Source organism: Etheostoma spectabile, chromosome 10 (assembly GCF_008692095.1).
Source record: "Etheostoma spectabile isolate EspeVRDwgs_2016 chromosome 10, UIUC_Espe_1.0, whole genome shotgun sequence".
Lineage (NCBI taxonomy): Eukaryota > Metazoa > Chordata > Actinopteri > Perciformes > Percidae > Etheostoma > Etheostoma spectabile.
Window position 1 is genome coordinate 17,923,704 of NC_045742.1, and position 26,822 is coordinate 17,950,525.

Consider the following 26,822-nt stretch of genomic DNA (forward strand, 5'->3'; position numbering starts at 1 on the left):
TGTGTGTGTGTGTGTGTGTTTGTGTGTGTCTGTCTATTTAGTCTAGCCTCCTCTATTTAGCATTTGTAAGTAGTAGTTGCACATTTCGTAAATTATTTAAAAGAAACTATAATGGGGATATAATCAGATATAAGTGACTATTATGACAGGATAGGAAAACAGGGTTGTGATAATCTAAAATGTCTTCATAGGAGAAGCTAAAATTTCTGACAAATACTGCACATTAATAAACATCAGCATCGACCTGTCACATTGCACAGCTGTCTCTGCTGCTGCTATTCTCACCAGTGGCTGATACAGGAAGCTGTAACACACCTACCAGACCTTTAAGCTGAGCAATAACTATAAACCAATCTTTACCAACATCTATATGTGTGATGTTCAGTCCCTCCAGGATTTTGCAGCCTTTTTTTGAGATTGTTGCAGCCCAAAATGCCTGATGTTGCGGGAACTTTTGTAAAAAATTGCGATAAAAGTTGCGTTGTTTTTTGTAAGTTTGTTGCAATGAAGCTGCGTTCTTTTTTGTATAGTTCTTTAAAAATAAAAAAGGAAACATGTTTTGAGGAGAATAAAATAACTATAGGCTGTTTTCCTAGTAACCTTACCAATAAGGCCGGGATGCTGCAAATGAAAATGGCTGGTGGATTCAAGACAACATAAGAATTTATTGAATTAATGAGTCAGTCACGGGGGGGAACTGAGCAGCAGGTTGGCAGAACGGTCTGACATGGTTTCCATGGTCTTTCGCTGTACTTTTTGTTGGTGAATGTGAGATATTCGAGTCACACGCGTCTTGTCTTCATATCAGAAACAAGGAAATGAATTTGGCGACGTACGTGTGACGTCAACCCGTTCTCACCCCCGCCTGGTCATTGGCTCTCAGAGTCGCAAACTGATACAAAGTCTGGCACATGGGACTGCTGGGTATGGTTGAAGTCACGGGAAACTCTGGTTATTGGTCAAATTTACTGAAAAGTTGCAGCAATTGGTCAAAATTGCGGATCGCAACCCCCATGTTGCAGTGATTGGTTTAATTTGCGTGAATTGGCGCGATCGCGACATCGCAAAATCCTGGAGGGACTAGATATTCATGTAACACTCACAGACTGTATATTTATTAATATTAACGGTTTAGGGTAACACTAAACAACAATGTTTAAGCCACTACACATTAATAGATGTCTCAGGCTGGACAGGGAATCTGAAAGTGTATTTAGCTAAAGACATGCAAACCTCTTCTCAACTGAACTTAGCTGAGAGAAGCCAATTTTGTTTTTGTTTTTATATTTCCAATTAAAGAGGCTGTCTCCATGACTGTAGACTATTAGTCTTACTGAACAGTAAGAATAATATGTACTCCTTCAAGTATGTTTTTGGGAACATCCCAGCAGCTAAAACGTAACACTACCTCGAAATCCTTCTTCTCCTCCTCCTCTCAGTTTTCACTATAAACAACAATACATTCTGAACGTTTTTTCCAGAGCAGAAGTCCATTTTGACCTTGACATGAAATGTTTTTGTCCTAGTTAAAGCCATTATTTACTGGAGCACTCCCCATTGTGTCTCTTGCAGGTTTCTGTGAACATGTCTGTCCTATTTCTAATTGTCGAAACAAGCTTCTACCTCTCAGTGTATTTTCTTATTTGTGGCTGTTCTCTCTCTCTGATGGTCTGAAAACAATTTAATAATATTCTTGGCTTTAAATAATTTTTTTATAACCTAGTTCTTGTGTTGTGTATCCACACAGGATGACTACTTCAAAAGCTGGGCTCCTGCCATGTCTCTGGACCAAGGTGAGTGCTGTTTGTGTGTAATTCTAATGTTTACATTAATGCATACTGATGGCATTGGCATTGGATGTTTGGTCAGGTACAAAGACTTGTGATCAGACATCGTATGTCTAAATGAGGAAATCAGATAAACTGTGACAAAATTCAAAACTGTTGCAATAAGAGGTTTGATACATTTTGTTAACTTCCAAAAAGTAACTTCACGGGAAAGAACACATTCCCCAAACTATACTGACAGAAATATAATTATGATGACAAAATGCAGGTATGGTGCATCAGTAGAAACATTAATTTGGTCTCTTCCTGTAATGCCCTTATCCTCAAAAGAGGGTAATTTGCTTTAGCTAAAAAAGAGCATTTTACACGCAAAGGCTAATGCAGCCATCATTACCACAGGACAAAAGACCTTAAAGGACTGGTCATTTTTCTGTTCCTTTCAAGTTAATTGTAGCTGGCTTTAAAAGAACTGAGGTACTTTTAATTAGTCTTACTGAACATGTCTCACTCATTCACTTCCATTTAACTTCAAACAACATGAAATTACTTTGAAGACTTTGAATTTAGGCAAAGGTTATCCGTCTTTGTTTCCTTCATACACTGTACATTGTTATGAGATTTGTAAAATGTGGCCATATGTGTTTTGTTCTTTTGAAAGTTTAAGTCCCTATTTCATGTCAATATGTACATTGATGAGCGCCGAAAGAGAAAGAGACAAAGCAGAAGGAAAAACACATTTTAACATTTTTCCTTTTTTTTTTTTTTTTAAGTTTAAAATAGGAATGCTCTTCACACTCTACAGTCATGTTAGACCTGCACAACACATTTAAAGTAGGAAAAGTAGGAATCCAACACATAACATTAAGCAGAAAATAATACTGGATTTTACAAATTTACATGTTCAAATTGCAACCATCTGTTTTCAAGGTAGTGTAACAAATACAAAAAAATAGCATATAATTCAATTTAAACTGTATTTCATTAGGTGATAGAAGTAGTGCAAACCATCTGCTGTACAACCGTATGTAAATCTAGAAGATACACGGAAACATAATTTTTAGAACTGTATTTAAGGAATGTGTGTGTGTGTGTGTGTCTGTCTGTGTCTGTCTGTGTGTGTGTGTGTGTGTGTGTGTGTGTGTGTGTGTGTGTGTGTGTGTGTGTGTGTGTGTGTGTGTGTGTGTGTGTGTGTGTGTGTGTGCGCGCGTATGTGTTTCCAAGGCCAGATGCTGCTACTTTTTACAGTTACGAACTGCTCATGGACTTACTATGGCAACAACGCCAAGTCCACTTTATCCATCACACTCAAGTGTGTAATGCTCTTAGACCCTCAGTAACTCTTGACTAAACTCAATTATTGCAAACACTCGCTTTCTCTCGCTCCCACTCTCACTGTCACACTCACACACACACGCACACACACACACATGCACACACACACGCAAACACACACACACACACACACACATTACTCAAACACACAAAGTTTGGGGGGTTTATTGGACTGCAGCTCTCTGAACAGCATAACAGACTTTAAATCTTTCTACCACTGAGTTCATACTGTACTGGCTTGGTTTTGCATATCTAGCACAGTAACTGTAACTCTTCAGGGAAAGACTTGCTGAGCAGCATTATCTGGGCCAGCTCCTCGTGGATACTGAACCTAATGAGAACAGCCACAGTGCATCAAATTCTAGAGAAACTCTCTTGTTTCTGAGTGAGAATTAAGAAAAAGTAAACAGAGCTTCATCCTCCTTACCAGGGACTTACATGCATCAGATGTTTTGGAGGAATCCTCTGTACCAAAATCCAGTAGTCGCACATGTACAAAAGCCTGATTTAGATGTTCAAATGATGATGGACTATTAAAATAAATGTTGCTGTAGAGCCCCTATGTGGATTAAACACTGTTCCCCAAACATGGAGGCTATGATTGACCAAATCTTAAGTCGTATCCAGCACAACAATGTCTTTCAACCATACTCCTTATTATACTCCAGAGAAGAAAACATTGACCGATAATAACCAGAGGGAAAGGACACTCACTGGACACTAGGGCTGTTGGAACAAATTCCGAAATTTGAATATAATTTGAATGGAAAAAAAATCAATACAATTTGAATGCTGAAATTGCTATTCAAATGTTTGTTTGTTTTTTTATAAATAGGTTGACTAACATTAGCTAAACTCTTCTCACGTCATGTCTGATGAACAATAAGTTACGGGAGTGGCAAACGCAAGGCATTGTGAGCTAATGTTATGTAGCCTACTGTGTTACGTTAGTACGGGGGGTAGTGACAGGCTGCGGCTGGAAATCAGAAGAAGGATGGTAAATAGCTTTGACATGACTTTAAAATCAACTTTCATCGAGCCAAAATTCTTATGTTATCAATAGTTAGCTCGTTCTGGTTTCCTAACTGCGTCAAGAGTTATAGGAGCTTTGCTGGGAGCTTTATGGAGTCAGCTAAAGATTATGTTAGCTGCCCTACAGCTGTCAGTGATTAGTCTAGAAATCTAGACGCACCCTAGCGGCAGATGTGGGTCTGGCTTGTCAGGCTAGTCAGAGTTAGCGTCGACTTCATATTTTACTTTAAAACAACTTCTCAGTAACATGACAATCTGCAAGAAACAGGTTGATTTTAAATCACTAAAACAGTAGTGGCAGCACCGTTTTGCTTAGTTATCAATGCCGTTAGCATCGTCACTAATTAACACTATTGTTAGTGTTGCTTAGTTTATGACAAATTGTTTCGGCTGTGCTTTCTAACATGATGCCAATGTGCTAACCGAGCAACATTAGCCTTTACAACAGAGCCGCTTTTAATACACTTGTTAGATAATGTTTATTTCCAGAGTTCTCTGTTTTGGGTTTGTCATTGTGTGCGTGGTGGAAAATAATGTAGAGAGTGGTGTGCCAGAAATGCAATGCGCCGTGACATAGGTCCCCTTCAAATGTAAATGTAAATGGACTGTTCTTTTATGGCGCTTTTCTAGTCTCAAAGACTACCCAAAGCACTTTTACATAGTACAGGAACCGTTCACCATTCACACGCATTCTTACACTGTGGCCGAGGCTGGTGGTACAAGGTGCCAACTGCTCATCAGATAAACTCTCACACACATTTACACTTCGATGCACAGCAGCGGGGGAAACTCGGCGTTCAGTGTCTTGCCCAAGGACATGGGACTGCAGGGCCAGGGATCAAAACACCTTTGGATTGGCAGGTGACCACTCACTCTGGCAGCCGCCCAAGGCCAGGCTAATGTTGGAAGTCCCACTAGTGAACAGAATGTGAAACAACAATCACATGCTTTTTGTGGCATTGACAATGCAGTAACCTGAGTAGTGTAGTACATGTTTATAACAGGCTGCATATGAGCAATACATATTTGAATAGTATTTGGATATTTAAAAATAACAAATGGAGTTTGAAAGGTATTATAGAGGAAGACTGACCGCTCTACTGGACATACTCCAACAAGAGGACACCCTTTATGTTTCTGTGGGGATGTCTTGTCTTTGAAGAAAAACTTCAGTTTGCTACAGTTTGGGATTTATTTTTGGTTAAAATGACATTGTACTCACCAAAGTAAAGGTCAGGTTATGATATAAAAGAACTAGAAAACATGTTTATAGCTTTTCCAAGCCACACTCCAAGGTTGGTGGGGAAAAAAAAACATAGTGTAAAGAATAAAAAAGAGAGCTTAAGATAGAACTTCAAACCTCCACACAACTGGCCAATCCCTGTGTGAAGTGGGTATGAAGGTCAGATTGTTGGTTTTGGAAAGTTACAAAGATTGACAGACACAGCACCCTGAACTCTGCCATAGGACAGGTGTGTGTGGTGGGTTTCCAAAGCTTTTTAACCATTCGAAGGACTGACACCTTAATTGTTGAGATCATGGAAGACGGCATCATTGCTAAAAATAGGGCCAAAAAAATAGGGAAAGAAACATGAGCAGTGGGACAATCAAATATGTGGTAAACTGCCTAACTGTGTTAAGCATTTTATTCGGGGGTAAAACTGAAAGGAGGCACACCCATAATGTCACTAATATACCATCAAACTTTAAGTGTGTGGGTCCACCTTCATCTTCATCTTGTTTTTCAAATAAGTGTTAGCGACTATCCTAAAAAGAACGACAGTATGTACACATTTGTTTTTGTTAGTGAGGAACAAAGTCTTTGGGACGTGGGTGGAGGAGTCTTCAAAACGTCCAACTGTTTCCAGTTTCCAACCGACAGGGTTTTTTTTAAAGCATGATGACCGCAATCATTCTCTGACCTTAACCACATTGTTATTACCACTGTAACCATGACAACAAAGGTCCCCTCACCGTTTTACTAACCTGGGGCTTTATTTTCAAACTGTATGCCTGTGTGACCAGTCATGTTTATTGCCCCATTAAAACTATTTTCAGCAAGAGATTTCACTAATTACTTAGATGAGCACAATGTTATTGTAACAAATAGAACTAATGGCCGGATAAAATAATAAAATACATGATGCAATTATTCATAGTGATCCTTTAACTGTGGCAGGAGACACTCACAGTAAAATTTCTTCCAACATTTAATACATAAAGAAAAATGTTTTAAATCCTTCCTGGAAGCCCTTTGTTCTCAGAAATGTCTCTAGGCTTTTACATTGCCCACACCACAGACTGTACACTCCATGCATGTGAGTCACTGCAACATTTTGACAGGACATAGTGAGGTGACTTGTCCTCTTAAGCATGTGGCATCTGTGTACTTCTCTAGAGAGACAGTCAATTTAATTGAAGCATAGAGCAGCTTTGTGCCAATCAGACTCTTTATGGAAATGCATAAAAACATCCTTCTCAATCTCATGTTTGCCATGTTCTACTGCAGAGCTGCTAATATTAATGCACAGTGCAGTTACTCCCACACAAACAGCACACCTGGGAGTAATGGACATCAAAACAATTAGACAGTGAATAAATAAGTGGACTCAATCAGACAATCTGTTCTGCTTTGGGAATATTTGGTAAGTCTGAATTGCCTTAAGTGGGTCTGATTTTCACCCAGCTGGTACTACAGGCATTACACACAAAAGTGTTATCTTCACCTTTTCGACTCCAGCCAGGGTCAGCATGACAGGCTTCTCAATAAGAGTCGGCCAAAGTAGGACATGCTATGGGAAAGGCCTGAATCCCTTTCCTAAACAAAGCTACAATATGAACTGGTTTTGATGAAAAAAATCATTACAAGTGTTTACCACAGCACATGGTGGTCAATACAGCAGAAACGATAGCGTCATCAGTCACCACCTGCTGATCTCAGTTTGAGTAATGAGTCACACGTTGCCCTTGGAGACTAATCAGCCGTAGGAAGGTTGATGGGGGAGAATCTAGTCCCCTGGTGAATCACTTGAGGACAAATGCTTCCCTCTGTAGCATCTAATGAATGAAGTTAGTTGGATCACAAATTACTTGTTGGTGATACTGAACAGCAAGCAATCAAATCCACCAGTGGGAAATCTGTTTTCTAGACGTCTTGTGGCTTAATAAGGCCCAGCAGTTGATTTATAGCTTATTGTGGAGCTGTTGTAAGCATGTGTTTGAATCCATGCTAATCCTACAGAATTTAAGAAAACTTAGACTCAGCTACAGCCTGTAAGACTACTTTGCCTCACTGAAATTAACATATGTTCCAGCTTATCAGTCTACTGATCAAATCAACATGTCAGGATTGTGCTATTGATTTAGTTTTTCATTTAGTCTGGTTTCTGTGCAACTCTGCTTTTGTGTATCTGTTTGGTGACAGCAGGCCTGATTTAAAATAATTGTTTTCTGTTTTTTGTTTGTAGCTACAGAAGTATGAGTGTTTTTTCTGGTATAAATAGCTTTCCTGAGACTCAACAATGTGTGTAACAACTTTAAAACCTTAGTTTACACTGGGTTTATGCATATTAGGTGCCGATGTTGTGGAATAATGTACTTTGTTATCTTTATATTAATCTTATGGAAGTTCTGTAATTTGCATTTGACAGTAGTTTTGATAATTGCCTTTGAATGATAAAGCCTGTTTTTTTTTTTATTGGAAAAAGCCTATAATTTGGCAAATTCGGTCATACAAAGTTCTTTTGCATTCAGAGAAGCTCCACCACCACATATACTGCTGTAGACGCTGTGCATGATGTAGGTAATAATGTAAGTGTATTTTAAATGACAGGATGTCTTTTAATGCTTTTAAATAGTATGGTGTGGGTAGAAAGGCTTTCACGCCAATATATGTGTATACATTTGGTTCTGTTAACAGGGTATAAACCAGTTCCCATTGTTGTCTCTATAAATACATTGTTTATATAATATGGTGGTAGCAACATCGGAGTACATACCACATAAGCATAAGCAAAGCTCACATGCAAATTATTTTGGAATTTAGCATCCTGCGGAGGTTACATTTCCTGTCAGTTTTTCGCTGGCAGGCTATTTACCAAACCGAGAATCTTATAAAGAGTGCAGCTTCCCACAAAATATATTAATGCAGCAATACATTGCGCCCTGCAACCCTGCTTTTTTGTGTGTCTCCCTCACTGCAGTCACAGAGCTCTCTCTCTCCCCCTTCTGCCATCTCTTTAAACATACATTACCCTCACTTTCTCTAAATTCTCTCATCAGTTCCACTTGTTCTTCATACTTTCAGGCCATCCATCTCTCCTTCTTCACGTCATATGCCTGCGTTTCTGTTCATTGTTTCTCCAGAGTTTTCTTTTGAGTTCATCAGATAGAAATTACATAATGATGAACAATAGCTAACTGTGAATCAACATACTAAAGTGACGTTTACACACACACACTGAAACGCCTGAAAGAATTAGTTATTAGTCCTTCCATATTTGATTAATATTTTGGTTTTAGTTTGGTTTTGGTTTGGTTATTATAATCACCTTCCCCCTGTGTAATTGTCCCCCTGTGTGTCTTCTCTCGTCACTTTTTTCCTTCATCATCTTATTTTGCCCATCGGGGAATCTTTAGTAGAAAGACTCACAACTTCTAGCTCTACTTACACACTCTTTATCTGTCACAAAGTACAATTCCACCATCCATGTCACAGCAACTCAGTAGGAATCTGTTATGCATATTCAGTCATTCAGGTCTAGAGCTGACAGTATCCATGGTTGCCATCACTTCAGTTTCTAGCTAGTCAGATCTCTGTGGCTACGATGACAAGTTACGTATAATTATGTAATTAAAGTATTTCATACTTTGCATTTGGCTGGATTAAGAATATATGATGAAACTTTTGCTTGGTTTTGATTTTTGCTTTGCAAAAAGTTTAAATTAAATGTGTGGAACAAATTCATAAATAATACAGATGAATTATGAATAGAATAATAATATCTATGTTTCAATAATGAATAATGATGACTATACAGCACTGTGAAGTTTACTTTGCCTATTGTTTAAATTAAATTTCTTGAAAGTGTACTCCCCTCTCCTTTGGTCAGAAACATGTGACATTAAAGGGTCATTAAATGACTTACAGCTCGTTCTTAAATGTTCAACCCGTTTTCACTCCCAACTCGTCAAATACGGCAGCTTGGTCAATGGCCCTGCAGCGTCTGATACCGTCGCACAAGACACGCGTTTGCAATTGTATGAAACGGACCGAGCTTTCAACTGACTGCAATGTAAACACATCCACGGCAACATTAGACGCTCAGAGTAAATGCTTGACCACGGCTCTGTAAGATGATAAAGGGTGACAACAACAACGAACAGGACTTTCACCCACGAGACTGCTGTTCATGTCCCATGTGAAACCAAAAGTCAATGTCATGCATGCAATTTACGTAACACCATGATCTTTTCCTAAACCAAACCAAGTAGTTTTGTTTGACGCAACGTAAACCCCATGTCGAAGTCAAACTACCCGGCACGTTGAAAAATGATACCACGAGTGTTACAAAGTGGTCTTGCAGCATGTAAGGAGTTGGGTTTGAAAATGTGTTGAAATGTTACAGCCATTCTCGTCTTCCTCACTTGTGAGGACGTGTTGTTTCCATGGTGACAGCTCGTTGACCTGTCTATCAGTCATGGATGGTTGACCTTTTAGGCCTCTGTACATGTTGTGCTTAATGCTGAATACTTTATAGCTCTGTAAAGAGGTAGCTGTGTGGGGGTGACACTGGCCTCCGTCCCAGGCAGCGCAGCTCGCCCCGTGGGTGGATTTAACAGGCCTCTGCTGTATGCAGATCAGGGCTTCATGTTCATGGTGCACCAACTCACTGCCCAGGACCAATGAGTGAGAAGTTAGGTATTGTTGTTACAGCAGGGTTTTACAGCTTTCCAGCTGTTGCATTAGTATCTGTAACTCTATGCAATCTCTCGTTCAGCGTGTCTTTGTCAAACAGTGACATTTACCCATGGTGCTCTAGAGCTCAGGTGAAAAAACAATGATAAGGTTGTTTTTTAAAATACTCTTAACCTAAAGATGTATAGTGAAACACACAACATACTGTTAAGTAAGATTATGAACCAGGGTTGGATTTTTAGTTGTTTGCAAAATTAAGTTCTTAAAAATTTTGAATAAGATGATTTCACAAAAATTAAAGCCAAGAAATTCAAAGAAATTTGAAAAATAATCTAAACTCAAGGTTCACTTATATTCTTTTGCTGGACCTTTCAAAGCGAATGGATATTGCTCAGTTTTGAGCTTTTAAAATTAATTAAATTATTAAGGCAAAAGGAATATAAACACACAAATTCATACTTTTACTTTTTACTTTTTTAAGAAGGCAGAAATTGTCAAAACAATCTCAATACAATACACTTGCTCACACAAGTTGAAGTGACTATATAGCCACATTTTCTGTCTTTACATGAACAGCTAACTGTGCTGTTATATGATAAGAACCGACTACTTGTCTAGCCATGTAAACTCACTTAACGCTGCACGATGTTAGAACCATGTGTCGTCCAGGTCAGCTCAGCCTTCTTCTAAACTTAGATTTGTATTTATTACTGGCTACATCTGCATTCTTCTCTGCTTGGTCCCATCTGTAATGGTTGGAGAGTTGCCTTGAAAAGGCCTTTAAGCACGAGCTCAGAGACAAGAGGGAAGAAAGAGTCCTTGGCAGCAGATAACAGTTGTTCTGTCAGCAAGACCAATGTTAGAATCAGTATTCTGGCTATTTCATCCTTGGTTCTTGTGTATGGGTATGCCCAACACATTTTTGAGGCTGTGATAGCGATGCATTATCTAGAGAGGGGACTCAAAGGGAGGATTACAAATGGCAGGCTGTGCCCCATAATCACAGCCAGTCCACTGGAGCACAGGAGAGTCAAACTGGCAGCCAAGGCTTAGAAGACACAGACAACGGCCGAGAGACAAAGACAAAACAAGTTAAGTTCACAATTTTCAGGTGTTTACCAATCCTGTCCGTTTGCCTAATTAGATTACGTAGTGAATAAGTGGTTGCCATGGGAGCCGTGTTGGCAGCTGAAACAGAAGCCTTTCGTGATGAACTGGCTCGGCAGTAGCAGCCACAAACAAAGCCACGAAAATCTGGAGCTTCCAAATTGCCAATCAGCCTGATAAGACGTGACATTGTGTTTTCCCTGTAGAATGTCTGTCATTGTTATATATTTCATCAGCTATTTCTCCAAATCACTAAGCCTCTATCTCTCCGAAGATACACCGTCTGCCTGTTCCCATCCCTCACCGGTCCATCTTTAATCTCAAACTCGGTCACTGCTTTTTAATACATTCTCACATAACCGTCTTTGATCGGCGCCTGGAGGAGCTAAAAGAATTAGAAAGAGAGAAACTGATAAGAAAGGAGACATATTGGACAACAAACAACAGTGAGCACCTCAGGTCTGTGTATTAAATGGAGTGTGAGCTGGAGCAAGAACAAATATCTCATTTCAGTGTAATGTGCTAAGGGTTTGTAGCTTGCTCTCCAGGCGTTCTTTAAACATTGTTTACTGCTCTGATTGTAATGGCTTGTTGGCCACATCATAAAAAGTGACTCAATATCAATGACGCTTGGCTAAGCTTTTATCTTGGTCTTTCAGAGGAGTGAGCGCTCACAGTTTTGAGTTTTAACATAAATGGGCTCAATCAGCTGAATGTGTGTGATTGTATGTGTGTTTGATATTGCCCTTTGTTCTACAGGGCACCGCAAGTTCACAGTCCTTTCAGGGGCCATGGAAGTTGATTGTAGCCAATAAAAGTGAACGTCATGCGGCAAAAACACTTAAGTTTAGGCACCAAAATGACAAGTTGAGTTTAGGAACAAGATTGTGGTTTGGATTAAAACACACCTGCAGAAAAAACATGTGTTTCCCGCGTAAAAGTCTTTCCTCTGGAAGTGAACTCTGCTCGCCGTCTTGAAAGCACAGTGTTTACATGACCTGCCCCTCCACCCCGACCTCCTCCCTACGTGGTCCAGAGCTCTGTTATACAGCAGCAGCCAGTGCATAGAACAATAAATATTTTGAATACATACCAATTACAGTGCATTACTTTTCATAGCTATATGTAAACATGGTTGGCCAGTAGTTTTTCCACCCTTTCAAACAACTTTAGAGGATAAAAATGACTCATATTTGTATTTATAAACTCAATCCCTTTATTTGTATTCCGTTACTCCCCAACCCTGCCCATAGACTATAAAGCCTCCGATGATCATTGTAAACTAGGATAGATAAACTTCAGAGGATGTGAATGAGGAGACAGCCGTTGCCAGCGATCATAGCACAAGTCCTCGGGCTAAATGCCAGCTTGTGAAAGTGACAATGGCATCACAGAGTCTCGAGGGAGGAGACACACAGATATACAGACACAAGGCCTACAGAGAGCAATTGAGAGAGATTGTCTGCAAAGAGGATAACTCAGAGATTAGAAAGTCATCCAATAATGAGGGGATGATCGAGAGAGGAAAGAATAATAAATAGATGGGGTTATTAACAAAAAACAAAGTTAACTTTTGCCACACAGACACATACACACACACACAAACACACATACTCTCTCACACACACACACACACATGCACACGCACACACTTTTTCCTGTTCATTATATACAGTTCAGTCCTTGCTCAAAAGCCATGCTCGCTGATAAATACAGGAGATGGATGAGTTTGGGAGTTAATCATCTCAGGGTGTTAATGTCACAGCCTACAGACATGCCACCACTCTGCCACCGCTGGCCTGCTGCCATATGAGATGTTGTAATGCAGTGTGTGTGTAAGAGGGAGGATGGATAAGTGTTTTTGTATCGAGATGGATAGGTGCATTACTTTTTTTTACTTTCCCTTGACTTTTTTGTGCTCGTAATGATGCTGTGATGATTATTCTTTACAGAGGAGAAAAAAAAATCTGTTTGTGTGTGCACAGACATAACAATGGTATCGATCTTCTCTGACCTCTTTTAAGCGTGTATGAACTATTGTAATTATTTTTTTTCATGTCTTTCTTTAGAACGAGAGGCCGAACCTAGCAGATATGGAGACCCAGGAACTAAAGCTCACCCTAGCTCAGCCAAGAAGACAGTACAGGATGGTGAGTTTGGGCAACATCATTTTCATCAGGGTGGGGAGGTTTTTTTTATTAACTGGAAGAAATAGCTGTGCAGCCAAATGTTTGTAACCATCCTGTTCTTGTTGTTACAGCTGATTTAACAAATCTGATTTTGCTCTAATATACTCTTTGTGCTGTTGGGCTATAATGCTCTCAGTGCTGATCTATTTCTATTATAAGTAGTGAGATCCAGTGTCAGATCATCGCAGATTACTAGGTTTAACGAGAAATAAATTATCTGATAGCCGGCCATTGATGTTCCACAACAGACTTTAGCAATACTTTACACTGAGTTTAAATTATTTGGCTGTCTCAGACGCACATCCCATAAAACGGCGGGTATAATACAGCAGTGTTTAGCACAATTAATTTTCCACCCTGTCTCAGGTTGTGTGCAGAGATGTCAGTGTGGAAAAGAGAGATAACCAAGTGTACAGCTTGTCGTCTGAACCAGATAGAGCATGACGAACGCACACAGGATGATCAAAGCTAGCAGTCAGTAACATGGAGCTCTTTCCAGGGTCGGCTTCAGTACTAACATCATGGTCTGTTAGTGCAGGCTAACACAGAAATTGGAATTTGAGATTAAGCAAGTGGGCAGTGAGATAGTGGTATGAATATTCCCCTCTTCAGAACACAGTAGCATACATGTCAGTTTTGGTGTTTGTGCTTGCAGCATAGCAGAATTTAACAAGCTAACGTGGGTGTAGTGGGCTGAAATCCTGTACAATATTGTTTACTTGAGATTACCAAGGATAACATGAAATACTTTTACATAGCATATTCTCAGTAATCAGAAAAAGACAAAGAAATCAAATTGGATTTTTCTACAGTACATGGAAAATGTATTCAGTTCATTTTGGCTACTTGGGTGTCTTTTATAGTTGTACTTTTTATACAACCTGGTATCATATTCATAAATTTACTAATTTACTTCTTAGCCATTCCTTGACTGCTGTTTATTGTGTGACAATACTGTAACAAAAAAGTAATAGTTTAAAAATGTACACAGAAACAATTCATCAGAAAATAGGCAAGTTATACTTATTCATAAATAGCCAAATAAAAAGGTTTGCGAAAGATAATATAAAATTATAAATTAATATCAATTAATCCCTTAAGTGTGTAGTCTGTCGTGGTGAAAAACACAAGGCTACGGCTGGTGCTGAAATGATTTGATGAGTTGGCAAATTGAAAAGTAAATGGGGAACCAATTGGTAAATCAAATGCCAATTGAAATGCGACTGAACACAGTGTGTTCTGCTCATTAGGTAATTACAAAACCAATTACACATGTTTTGATCTAATTCAATGAGAGATAAGCTGCATGGTAACATACGGTAATTCACAGTATCAAAGCCTTGGTAAATCTACAAATAGAGCTGCTGCCATATTGTGCTGATTTGTGAGATTCAGCGTGAATGAGTAGCTTTACCTTCCCAGTGCATCTTCATGTTCCTGGCTCAGTTCAATCACAGCTATTGGTGTCTGTGCTGAAGGTTTGGTTATTTTTAGTTATTTACCGATTTTCTGATCAGCTCTAAAACCGTTAGAACATGAAGGGCTATGTCACAGGGAATGCTGCTCTCTCGCAGAAAGCTGCAATTCAGAGATTCAAAGTGCACATGTTTTTTGAGACTGCATTTGTTCTGAAAAAGAGTGAACATGCCAGGCAGTGAGTTGTGGAAGCAAGAAATGTCAGAAGAATGTAGAAATGTAGTCTCTGGATGCAAATAAGTCTCACCCATTTTCCCTTTAAATGGAGCAAAATATAAGATTTTGAATTACATTTAACTTTCCATTCTTCCCTTGTTGTCTAGTCAGTGTGTGGTGTCGTATTCTTACTGGGGGCATAATGAGTTTAGTTCAGCACACGCGCTTTTCTTTAAAATAAAACATATAAAGAAAGAGGCGATTGATAAGGGGTTTTAAATCTTGAAGTGAATATGTACCTGGCTACAGATTATATGAGTCTGTTCTGGTGAAAAGAGACATGCTTTAGGAAAGAGGACGATCTAATGGACACAGAGTTTTTGTATGTCATATCAGGTAGGGTTGTTTGTATTGATTCTTACACTAAAGATAGTCATTAAGAGGATGATAGCAGGAAAGTCAAGTAGATGGAGGTAGAGGAGATACAGGCCTCTGAAAACCGTTCTCATGCATGCTCACTCACACACTCACACACACACACACACACACACACACACACACACACACCCTTCAGTTTCAGATTAATGAATGCCTGAGTCTAGGACAGTGCAAAAATATTTAATTATCACTGACACAGAAGGTGAGGCAAGAGGCCAGATCTGTCATCCACTTGTGCGTGTGTCCATGCTTGCCTGCGTGGGAGGACAGAGCAAAAAGAAGAAGAGTGTGTCAACGAGACAAAGAATCAGCCTGTAAATCAAGCATGTGGTCTTTCATCGTGAGCTCTCCTAAAATTGAATAAAGGTCAAACTGACACAAACTCCTTGCCTGGCAGCAGCCCATGGTCAGTTTAAGGGCCTGGGGGAAGAAAAGAAAAGAGACTTCTTGACATTGTACAGGTGCAAAGTAAAATCTTGAATGAGAAGAGAAAACAACACTACACCGCTGCAGGAAGGGATTGTAATAAAATAGAAGAATTGTATTATTCTGTTGTTATTTAACAGATTGGCACAATATTAGGTAAAGGCGTTTTTGGTCTCAAGAGGATGAAATAAGGATGTAATAACTTTGGTGACTTTTCGTCTAGCACCATAATCAGGTCAACATTTCACCTTGTCCAGTACTTTTAGTACTTTATTAAAATCTCCTTAGCCTCAGCTGCACTTTGTATTTAACAAGAATAAAAAAATAATTGGAAAATGTTAGCAAGAGGACATGTTAAACATTAGACCTGCTAAACATCAGTGTATTAGCATTGTAAATGTGGGCATCTTAGCATGCTGATGCTATAACTCAAAGCAGTGCTGTGCACAGCCTCACAGAACATGTAGCATGGCTGTAAACTCTTACTGTTTAGACAGTAAAGCAAATTTTAGAGGTTGCGTGATTGCATACAAAGGCAATGGAAAGACACGTGATTCCATTTCACTGGAAAGCCACATAGTCACAAATTCCCACTGGGCAGCGGTGTATCAACGTGAGTAAGAAATGTGCACGTATCCCAAAGTTTTATGAATCTGAATATGAGAGGAAAAGGGAGAGAGACTGGAGGATAACAGAAAGAGGTAAGGTTTCTGGGGTGCTTATAAATTACACACACAGACACATTCCCACGCAGATGGGTGGTGTGTCCATTGTTCATTATCTTACAGCTAACGTCTGGACAGTTGGTACATTTGGGGCAAATAAACACAGACAGCACAAATGGTCCAGCATATTCACACGGATGAGGTGTGAGTCACACCTTCAGTCTTATTATAACATGGACTCTTGAAGTTATCCTTACACTGTGAAATGTGCCAAAAGTTTGGTGAGTTTTCCTGTATTATTGCTGAATTTCAGGTAGCCTAAGAGATAACATGTTTTGAAATGAAACCCTTTGTATGCCACATACGCTGACCTGTTAGCCACGATGAAGACAGCCTGGCTTGTTTTGGCTGACTTCCTGTTCTTTCTTTGTGAGGGTGGAGACATAACTAGAGACTCCGGTGTCTTCATCAGCCATTGTGTGTGTTTCTCTGAGTGTGCATGTTCATCCTACTAAGCAAATTTCAAGCCTATTCTATTTAACTCCTGCTCTCTCAGCTCACAATAAGGATGATTAGAATAATAAACACGCTTCAAGCAGAACAACTTATGTACAACTTTATTTAGACTGTAACAATTAGCAACTTCCACCTGAAATGAATGGCTTTTTGGGTGTGCATTTTGTCCTTAAATGCATCTCTGCTTTTTTGCTTTGAAGCTGTCTTCAAAGTCTGTTTGATTATTTCCTTTCATAAAGTTGCTTTAAAATTGCTTTGCCTGCCAGCAACAACTTCACGAAGCATCCTTTTTCAAGACTTTTTACAATAAAGTGTGTTATGTATATTGGTTGTGTGGTAGTAATGAATATTCAGTTTGTAAGCGATAGTCAATAGCCTTTCTCTCTCTCCAGATATCTTTCTCCCGTAAGCCACTGTGGCTTCTTCACTGGCATTCAAACAGACACAGCCTGTTTATCTTCTCCATTCCAGTTACATCCACAATAATATGACTTCCCCATGTTTTCAATAATTAATTTTATGGATGGTGAATCCCTTCTATCACTGCGTCCTCCCCAAGGCCTTCTCTGTGCTTTCATCCCTCCATCCTTTCTAGCTGTCATCCATCGCTCCAGTGCTTCCCATAGGCCAAACAGTCATAGCCTGAGGAACGTTCAGAAAGCCGAGAGACAGTTTTTATCTCCTTCTGATCTGTTTGTCTTTCTGTTTTCGCTCGCCTGATCTCTTGTTTTTCTCTGTAGCACCCCAGGTGAAAAGAAACACCTTTCTAATTAGTTTATCAGAGCCTGAGAGTGATGCTCATTTTTCTAATAAAAGGAACTGTCCTCTGGGAATGGTTGTTGAAGCTCTTGTTTATTTAATTTCAAACTTGTTTATTTGCTATTAGAAACAGTGGCTGGTGAGAGCGAACAATGAAGAGCAATAGAGCACGTTGTCAATAAAGGAGCACACACACCCATACTGTACACACAGATTACAAAAACACACCGTTGACCCATGTCCCGCTCCGCAGCAATTAATTTAAGGTCACCCTCTACTCTCTGACAGGGCTTGTGGGCAATGTGGCCTCTTGAATTGGACTCTGACTATCTTTATTATCCAATCACTGCACTCCATTTTGGCCTCCATCCAGTGTGAGGGGGCACAGGAAGAGTGTTTAATCTTACCCTTCTCTTCTCGAGACACTTTTTCCTGTCTGCTTAAGAACATTAAGAGTAAAGAAAGATGGAGAACAATTCTCGAGGAGTGGATGAGTAGGGCAATTGATTGTAATCATGTTTTACAGCTTTAAGTATAATGTACTTTTCTGCCAGGAATCTACTTGAAGTTTTGCAGCAATTAAATGGCTGGAAGTAGTGTTCAGGGTTAGATCATCCAGGAACCTTTCAAAGAAGGATTTGTTGCACACTGTAGACAATAAACTGCTATATGTGCAGCTTGCCTTAATGAATAAGTAGAATGATTCTACATGTTCCCTGTGAGGGATGGATCAAAACCATGACATTGTGTATCACAAAGTATTCCCATTGAGAATTGCCCTTTAAACAAAGAATGTTATAATTGTGATTGTGATTTAACGATGTCCATGTCATACAGCTTTCAGTCTTCATTACAACCTTTTTCTGTAGTCATAGGGACGAGAAAGATAAATAACATGAATGTGTTTAAAAAAACTACACTGGCAGGTCAAGTGTATGAATCAGTTAATCTGCCATGAAGATGAAGTTTCATTCCAAAATATCCAGTAATTGAAAGCTTTATGTTAATACGTTATATTGAACTTTAATACATAAAAAAGCACTGAGCTGAATGAGAATGGGTCTTGCATGCCAACAGTATGTTTCTAGCTCTATTCTGGCTGCTTGTGTTTGCCCTGTGGCTCCCCGCGGGCTCTGAGCTGTGGCCTTGGATAGATCGAGGGACAGAGGGAGGTGATGGAAGTCAATATAGGAACCGACTTCGTCCACAGTAGGGGCACAAGAGACCACTGTAACTGTGGTAATGGCTGGAAGGCAGAGGGAGGGCAGTATGATGGGCCACACCTACATGCACAGAGGAGCAAAGCTATGATTATAAAACAATGGTTGCCTTTTATGGTGGTGACTTGTATGACAAATATTAAAGTCATATACCTTTGCATATCCATTTCCATGTACACAAAGAACTTACGGGTCTCTTATGGATGAGATATATACACACACCTGTATAATTATCTTCTTCTTGTTCAGGGAGATTAAGCTTTTTTGTCAAAGTATTATTTTTCTCAGATGGAGCACAACGTTTGAGTTCAGCGGGGAATATATTTTCTTTTCAGTACTTGCTGTACTTGCTGAGCATGAGCTACCAACCATGGAGTATATTGATTTCCCCCCCAGTATATAAAGGCAGATCTGACCAGATGGTAGATGTAATGATGCTGGGTTTGCAGCAACAGCAGCGCTTTTAAAGCATGTTGCCGCACAGCAGTGAAGTGTACAACAGCCATGACGTGTCCATGTTAACAGATTTTGGAAGTCTGATTGTAAAAGTCTGCACTGTGAAAGGGCACATTAGTCCTAAAAGACAGCTGTCAAATGGTTACAACTTACTTACTACCTACTTTTCTAGTGTTTTATTGTACGATAAATTTAACTAACAGCAGTAAATATTGCACATTGATTATACTGTCAATATCATTTCACTTTTACATAATGGATTTAGAAATGAATTAATTGAACCTGTGAATTTTAATCACAGATTGAGCACAGCTTCAGTTTATGCAGCGCACTGAAATCATTTGCATTGGCTGGCTGGCGTCAGCTGCTTCAGTGTCTCTGCTTGCATCAGTTATCAATCTAATTGCGTTAGAAGGATCTAATATTAGGTTTACGTGTGAGATGCAATCACTTTAATTGTTGCTATCGCAGCGGCTATAGGTGCCTTTGTGTGATAATTGTCTGGGTATTGTTCAATCAAATTTGATGTTCAGGTGTGTGCTTGGGGGATTAGTTCTCCCAGCCAAATCCTGAGAGAGCTTTATTAAAGAGCATTTTACACCATATGACAATTTGCAATAAATGGTCTCTGACTGAAATACACATTCATTTAAAGATCTTACACCACAAAGTCTTTGAAAATGACAACTAGCGCCAACCTGTGTCCGTTTCAGACGTAGAGAAATGTAAATGTACCCATCTTCTGGACATTTCTGTTCATTTGTTTATGATTTGCTGTTTTCTTGTGACCTCACTATCCTCGGCTACAGCTCTGCCAACTCTGACAACTCGCCTCTACACACTGCAGCACCCAGGGGTCATTAGTCGACCTAACATATGGCCAAGGACAATGGCAACACAAATTGGTAGTGGGGGTTTGAGTGCCCACTGCTGCTCACAAACTGTACTTGTGACCTTATTGTTTTTTTTTTCTCCCTTAGCAGCAAGCAGTTTTAAGGAGTCTCCACAGTTTCTCCATTAAGCAGTGTCTGAAGAAGCAATATATTTACTTCATGCACACACACACACACACACACACACACACACACACACACACACACACAATTCTTTACACTTGTACAATTGGCAACGTCTTATCAGCAGCATACAACGTTGTGTTTTTACATAAATCAATACTATTTGTAAGGTCAAATATGGTTTTGGTGTGAAAATGAGTTCTACTTGGCACTTTGTAATGAATAGATATGCAATAAGGCATGTCAAGTTATATTGCTCATGCATATTAACTCATTTATGCACACACATGCGGATGACAATAAAGTCATACTCAAGATTAGAAAGAAGAGAGGGGAATAAAAGGAGATGAGAGACTCATATTGAGGAAAGAGAAAGAGTGTGCTGCAGTGCTCCTGCATTACAATTGATTGGCTGGTTTAACTGCCAATGCTGCTCACTCAAGCTTTAAATAGATGGATAAAACTCTCTTTTACCCTACACTCTTCCATTTGCTTCTCTTCCCTGCCTCCTCCCCATCTTCATTGTTTCATTTTCTCTTCTCCCAATTTCTTCTCTTTTCTCTTCTTTTTGCTTCTTTGGTGTCTTCTCTCATCCCTTCTTTTCTCCTCTCCTCTCTCTCTTTCTCTTATATTCTCTCCTCCTATAGATACCATAAATATTCAAATCATGTCAGCTGAAAACGATTTCATATTCAGAGCATCACTGTCCCTTCAAATTAATTTTTCTTTATATGTATGAGAAAGTTTTATCCGTGTAATGTGCTACATGGGATGCTCTGTTTTCTTGTGTGTGTAGATGCATAAACTGACTTTCTCATTTGTAATGTGTGTGTCTGATTTCCAATTTGGGAGTGGAGGTCACACACTAATCCGAAATCTTCCTCCAATCCTGTCAACCAGATACAAGCCTTCTTTTTTCCCGATCCCTCATGTCCTTTCCCTTCATCTCTCATTTCCACGGTGATAAAGTCATTTTGCAGCGAAGTGAAATAAGATGGGTTTCCTCTATCACTGATAGATGGAGGTGAGGACAGATCCAAATAAGCGGGCGATAGAAACACAGCACATCAGACAGCTATCAGGAGGACAGTTGACATATCATCTCTTTGCATTCTGGAGAATATGAGAGGGCACATAGGCGTGTAATGTGTTTTTGTATCTGTGTATGTGTTTTACAGATTGTAAGGAAATGAGTGTGTTGCTAAGTTATATGACAGATGTGGGCAGTGTACTATCTCTTCTCTTGAGACTATCTAAGCTCCTCCATCTTTATTGTGTGTGTTTATTCACAGAGATAAAGAAAGCTCTCCCATATCCTAGTCATCTCCAGATATGTTCAGAGTTACATATGTTAAGAGTTGATATTTTCATATAAGGTGTTTGTTGATGGTTGATTACATTGTTACTATGAGCAGAGACAAGAAAACGGCCATCTTGTCTTTGCTGATTTAACGCTGATAAACCAGCATGTAAACTGCAGTGCAGTGTGTGGTCAGGTCACAAACTAGTTGATGCTCACAGTAGACACCAGCTGTGGCTCAAACACCACCCATAAGGCCACTAATGGCAACAAGGCCACTCTTGTTTTATGATGATAATATATATTGTATATTAAACGCCTAGGCTTTGATCTGTACACTCTGTACTCGGTCTTAAATAACAAAAACAATTTTTATATAGTTTGTTTACCATGGTTACAGCATGTGGTCTCTGGATGTGGTTTGAAATACACTTTATCTTTGATCTCAATCTATCAGCTTTTTGGCTGGTGTTGTTCATCATACAGGCTTTAATCTTTCTTCAATACATCTCTGGTTCAGACTTTGTGATTAGCAGCATCACCATGACCACTAGTCCAGAGTCCACTGTCTGATGTTGGCCTGTCTCTTACTTCATTTGTACTAATAAAGTTATCTTAGGTTCAGGATAATCACCTGTCAAGCCTACTTACAGTATATATTGTACTGAATCAACTCACCACGGATCCCTCACTGCAGATAAAGCTGGCTAATTCAGGCAATGATCTATTTGAAAGTGATTATCCTCCAGTCATGATATTCACAAAGCAGTCAGACCACAGCCAAACTTCCCAGCAGTGCCGAGTGTGCTCCGTGTGCACATACCTTAACCTTATGGGCACCTCTTCTCAAACTCCCCAAACTAGATCTCTTTAAGTTCTAATCAGTATGATCTCAGACTGCCTCTCCTCCATTAGCGAGAGCCAAGAATTGGGATTGCCCTCTTGTCATCTTCGCCTACCTCCAGATCTGATCATGACCCCTCACCAACACGCACTGGAATAGAAATCATTCCCTTCAACTGCAGCTAGAACAAAGCTGGTTTCTTTCAGCTTTACTCAGCTTCCATAATACTCCAGCAATCCACCTCCAGGACCATCACACATGAAAAAACACCTCCACCCGCTTCAGGGCCACAGCCAGAACACTATTCCAGCCATATTTCCCACATTGGCGCAGCTTCCACAGCAGCCAGGCTTAGTGTAGACTCAGTCCTTAGCTGCTGGTCATCTCAGACATACTCCTCCTACATTCGCAACAATCTCCACAAAGTCTGTCAAGCTCATGCTCACCTCAGCTCTATTTAAATCTTTTTACTCTTTTGGTAGCGTGTAGTCAATTTGGGCAACTAGACTCTCCCTCAGTAAGTGTCCTCCTTGTACTTTAAGATATGCGTCCCTGACTGACCAAAATGAACGACTTCCTCCTCCACGTTCATCTCCTTCACACATCAATCCTTCCATACTCAACATCCAGTACTTCCTCATTTTATTAAACTCACATTGTTAGTTATTGCTGGGGAAAAAACTCTTATTTCTCTCTTTTACTACCACTGTGCCTTTATCACCTCCTCCGCCTTCTGTTTTTTTTTCTGTCAAATGGAAGTGGGTTTGTGCTGTTAACCTAGTGTGAAATGACACAATGCTCATTGTCAATGAGCTGCTTTGATCCTTTGTCACTCTGGACACCAGCCAGCTGTGCCTGGCTGCCACAGCCATAATGTCACTGTGGAGATTGATTTTGAAAAAGATGGGGTCAACGCTCACCGAAAACAGTCCTCATTAAGTAGCTCACACTGCAGAAAACTCAATGTTTACTTCATACCTTTTCCGATTCTTCTTCTCCGTCTTTTTCTCTAACTCATTATATTTATTCCTGCTTCAGTTAGTAGAACGCAAGCTGGAAAACCAAAAGAACAGCTTGATGTTTTGCTGCATCAAATTTCAACTTCAGCACTACATTGTGCTGATTCTCCTGCTCTGCATGTTTTCACTGACTCATTTTTGCCGCTCAGAGTAAAATTGATCTCGGATCTCTCCCCATAGGTCCAGACGCTACAAAGGATCCTTGTCTGAATGTGCGCTGCCCTCCCCACAAGGTGTGTGTCAGCCATGACTATCAGACAGCCATCTGCACCAATCACAAGCAGCCAACTCACAGGTAAGAACCAGTAATTTGACTTTTTGTTAGCCCCTGGATTTGTTATCGTATATGTCAAACTGGCAACCAGTAGCAGTTGTTGGCACAAGTTAAGCCGGCAGCCGCCCGGGGTGATATTTTTTCTTGACACGTGGGGGTCGGCACAGGCACTTAAAAAAATCATTATCTGTCATTTCACTGTGTGGGGAATTTCAACCTCCTGCTGCTGCAGGCGCCCCTGCTTGCTAAGAAGGTAGCATGCACCAGCTGTGTGAGAAGGGGAAAGGGTAGTGGGGAGCGGGGGGAACAGTTGCTGGGCATAGGCTCCGCACCCACGAAGCTGATCACTGTTACGTGTCAGTTAAACTTCTTATCTCCAATCCTATCGGTATTTGTGTGGAGTGACGCTGTCCTGAGTTGAAAGATAGCCTATTTTATGGCTTTACTATTGAGTTACTGTAATATGTCGGCTGCTGTCTATTTTCTAAGATTCTGAAATTTTTTGACTACTTTTATTTTCAAAGGGCGTTCGCCCGTAACCACCCGCGGAGGAAGACATAAATGGGCGCCTAATGTGGCAAAGTCTCCTAAATCAAACAGCCCGGACAAGGGGGGGAGGCGAACGGAGGAATATGAGCCTCCCTGAGCTTATCACTTTTATGCATAATAAGGATTTATCAGAGATCTACTCCAACTTTTAAACTGCTCTCAAGAGTGCACTTATTCTGCCAGTCACTGTGGCTCGAGCAAAGAGGAGATTTTCAAAACTAAAGTTGATCAAGTCATACCTGAGGTCAACCATGTCCCAAGAATGGCTCAATGGCCTTGCCGTCATCAGTATCAATCACTCAATAGTGGAGCAGATTTCATACAATGACATCATTGATGATTTTTCATCAAGGAAGGCCAGAGAAGTCAGGTTTTAGTTTTAGTTAGTGTTTCTGTTCTTAATGCAATAATGTAATAATTAGATTGTCTTTAGTGTTTTCACATTGGTGTGATGAAGGATTTGTGCTATTTAGAATATTTATTCTATATTTTATTTGCATATTATTCTTAATATTTTATATTATTGTTCCTCTCGGTTTTTGTTACATTTTGAATAGCATATGTATATACATATTTTATTATAACAACATAAGTTAAAGAGGAAATTGTATTTCTCAATTGCCCAAATCCTTCATTAGAACATTTGAAAAACAGTATTAAAAGAATCCAGTTTTTTAACTATTGCAATTACAGGAAACACACTTTCTTAGGTGCACAAGCTCCACCGCCAACATTTTCAAAAGACAATGAACACAATTCTGCACAAAATATGACAGTATAAGTTGTCAGAACTTAAAATAAATATACACTATAATATAGTATATACAGTATAAGGGGGGTCTTGCCCAGGGTGTAAGTTAATGTAGAACTGCTACAATTTGTGAAGTGTCTTCAACACCAATCCCATGTATAGAGCGTACTGTACGATAACCCACTGTATTTCACCATGTTTTACAGCTGATGTCTCCGAGACCACAAACAGAAGTAATGCAACATGCTATTTTTTCAAAATCATGTTCATGAGTAATTCTCAAGAAATTAGGAAAGGTCATTATGTATTAAGACAGTTAAACAATGTTGAGTCTATTTTTGAGTGTTTAAAGAGGGCCCCAAATATAACATTAGGGTTAATTCAGCATCAGTATTATCTAACAACCCAGTGGTGGAGTTGTGGCTGCTTTAATGCAATTTTGTGTCTTCTTAAAAATTGAATTATTAACAAGTTCAAGAAAATAAACTCCTGTATCTCAAAATGACTATGCAAAGTTGAACTTCAATATGCCAGACCTTCATGGCACGTTAGACAAATTACACCCAGCAGAAGCATGCAATAAAGTAGAAAGTTGTGTTATGTGTGTTAGCTGTGTCTAATAATCTAATCTGCTTCAGTGACAGACATACAAACACATATTCTCAACACCAATTAATTTTAATCAAACTATCTGTTCGCTCTCTGGACTCTGTCAGCACCAAATTTGTTTGTGTTTTCAACCCTGTCATGTTGCCAATTTTAAGGTTTTTTAATTTTTCAGTTGAAGAAGCATTTCCCCCAAAAGACATTTGAATGTTTGTTGTCTCTTTCTCGTGTTTAATTGATTTCCACAAGTCATTAGCTCCATAGATACTTAGCTTAATCTATTCCTTTGCATTGCATTAATTACAAGTCCTATTTGCTGCTCAATATGTCAAATATTCACCGTAAATCTGTATTTCCCCAACAGCATCACTTACGGAATCTTCGAACCGTGTTATTATTTTATCTACAAGTTAAATTAGTTGCAGTAATTAGCATAACACGTATTAAGTGTCCTCTCAGAGGGAAAATCCAAACTTTGTTGCTTTGATATTTGCAACCAGATGTTGGGAAATACAGCTGATATACTCAACAGTATGTTGCAGGATGTTTTTCTAGGAGATGATTCGTCATTGTTCTTCACTGCTAACAAAATTGCCTTTTTGAAGATGCCCTGGACCCACTTTGGTATTACTGTTGGGTTTACTAAATTCCACAAACAAACTATGTTTGTTCTCTACTAAGAAGCTGTCATAATGAAAGACCCAAGCATACGTTCTTCTTTTTGAAATTAAAATAGCTGTACAGACTTCTTGTCTTCCCTTATTGAGTGATAATGCCCGGCTGCCGGCTTGTATCTACATTAGCATGCAGCTATAATTCAAAAATTTTATGGAGCCTCGCAGTGTAAATTGGTATGCACCTCTGTCCTGCTGTGAGGGGTCTGCAGTACTCTCAAATCAGAGCCTTTCCAGATTAGGGCAACATGGAAGCTCTCAGCAGGGGGTTGAAGTACAGTGGTACATGAGAGAGAGAGAGAGAGAGAGAGAG

The 26,822-nt window shown here is 39.6% G+C and overlaps 1 protein-coding gene across 5 annotated transcripts in view; it reads left to right on the plus strand.

The window, feature by feature from the left end:
* The window catches only part of spock1 (SPARC (osteonectin), cwcv and kazal like domains proteoglycan 1), a 98,091-nt gene that overhangs the window by 42,614 nt on the left and 28,655 nt on the right, over positions 1–26,822 (plus strand). For all 5 annotated transcript variants that reach the window (XM_032527947.1, XM_032527949.1, XM_032527951.1 and 2 more), the window contains 3 exons: positions 1,748–1,793; positions 13,245–13,325; positions 23,836–23,950. In XM_032527947.1, coding sequence (XP_032383838.1) covers positions 1,748–1,793; positions 13,245–13,325; positions 23,836–23,950 — 242 coding nt within the window. The remainder of the gene's footprint in view (positions 1–1,747; positions 1,794–13,244; positions 13,326–23,835; positions 23,951–26,822) is intronic.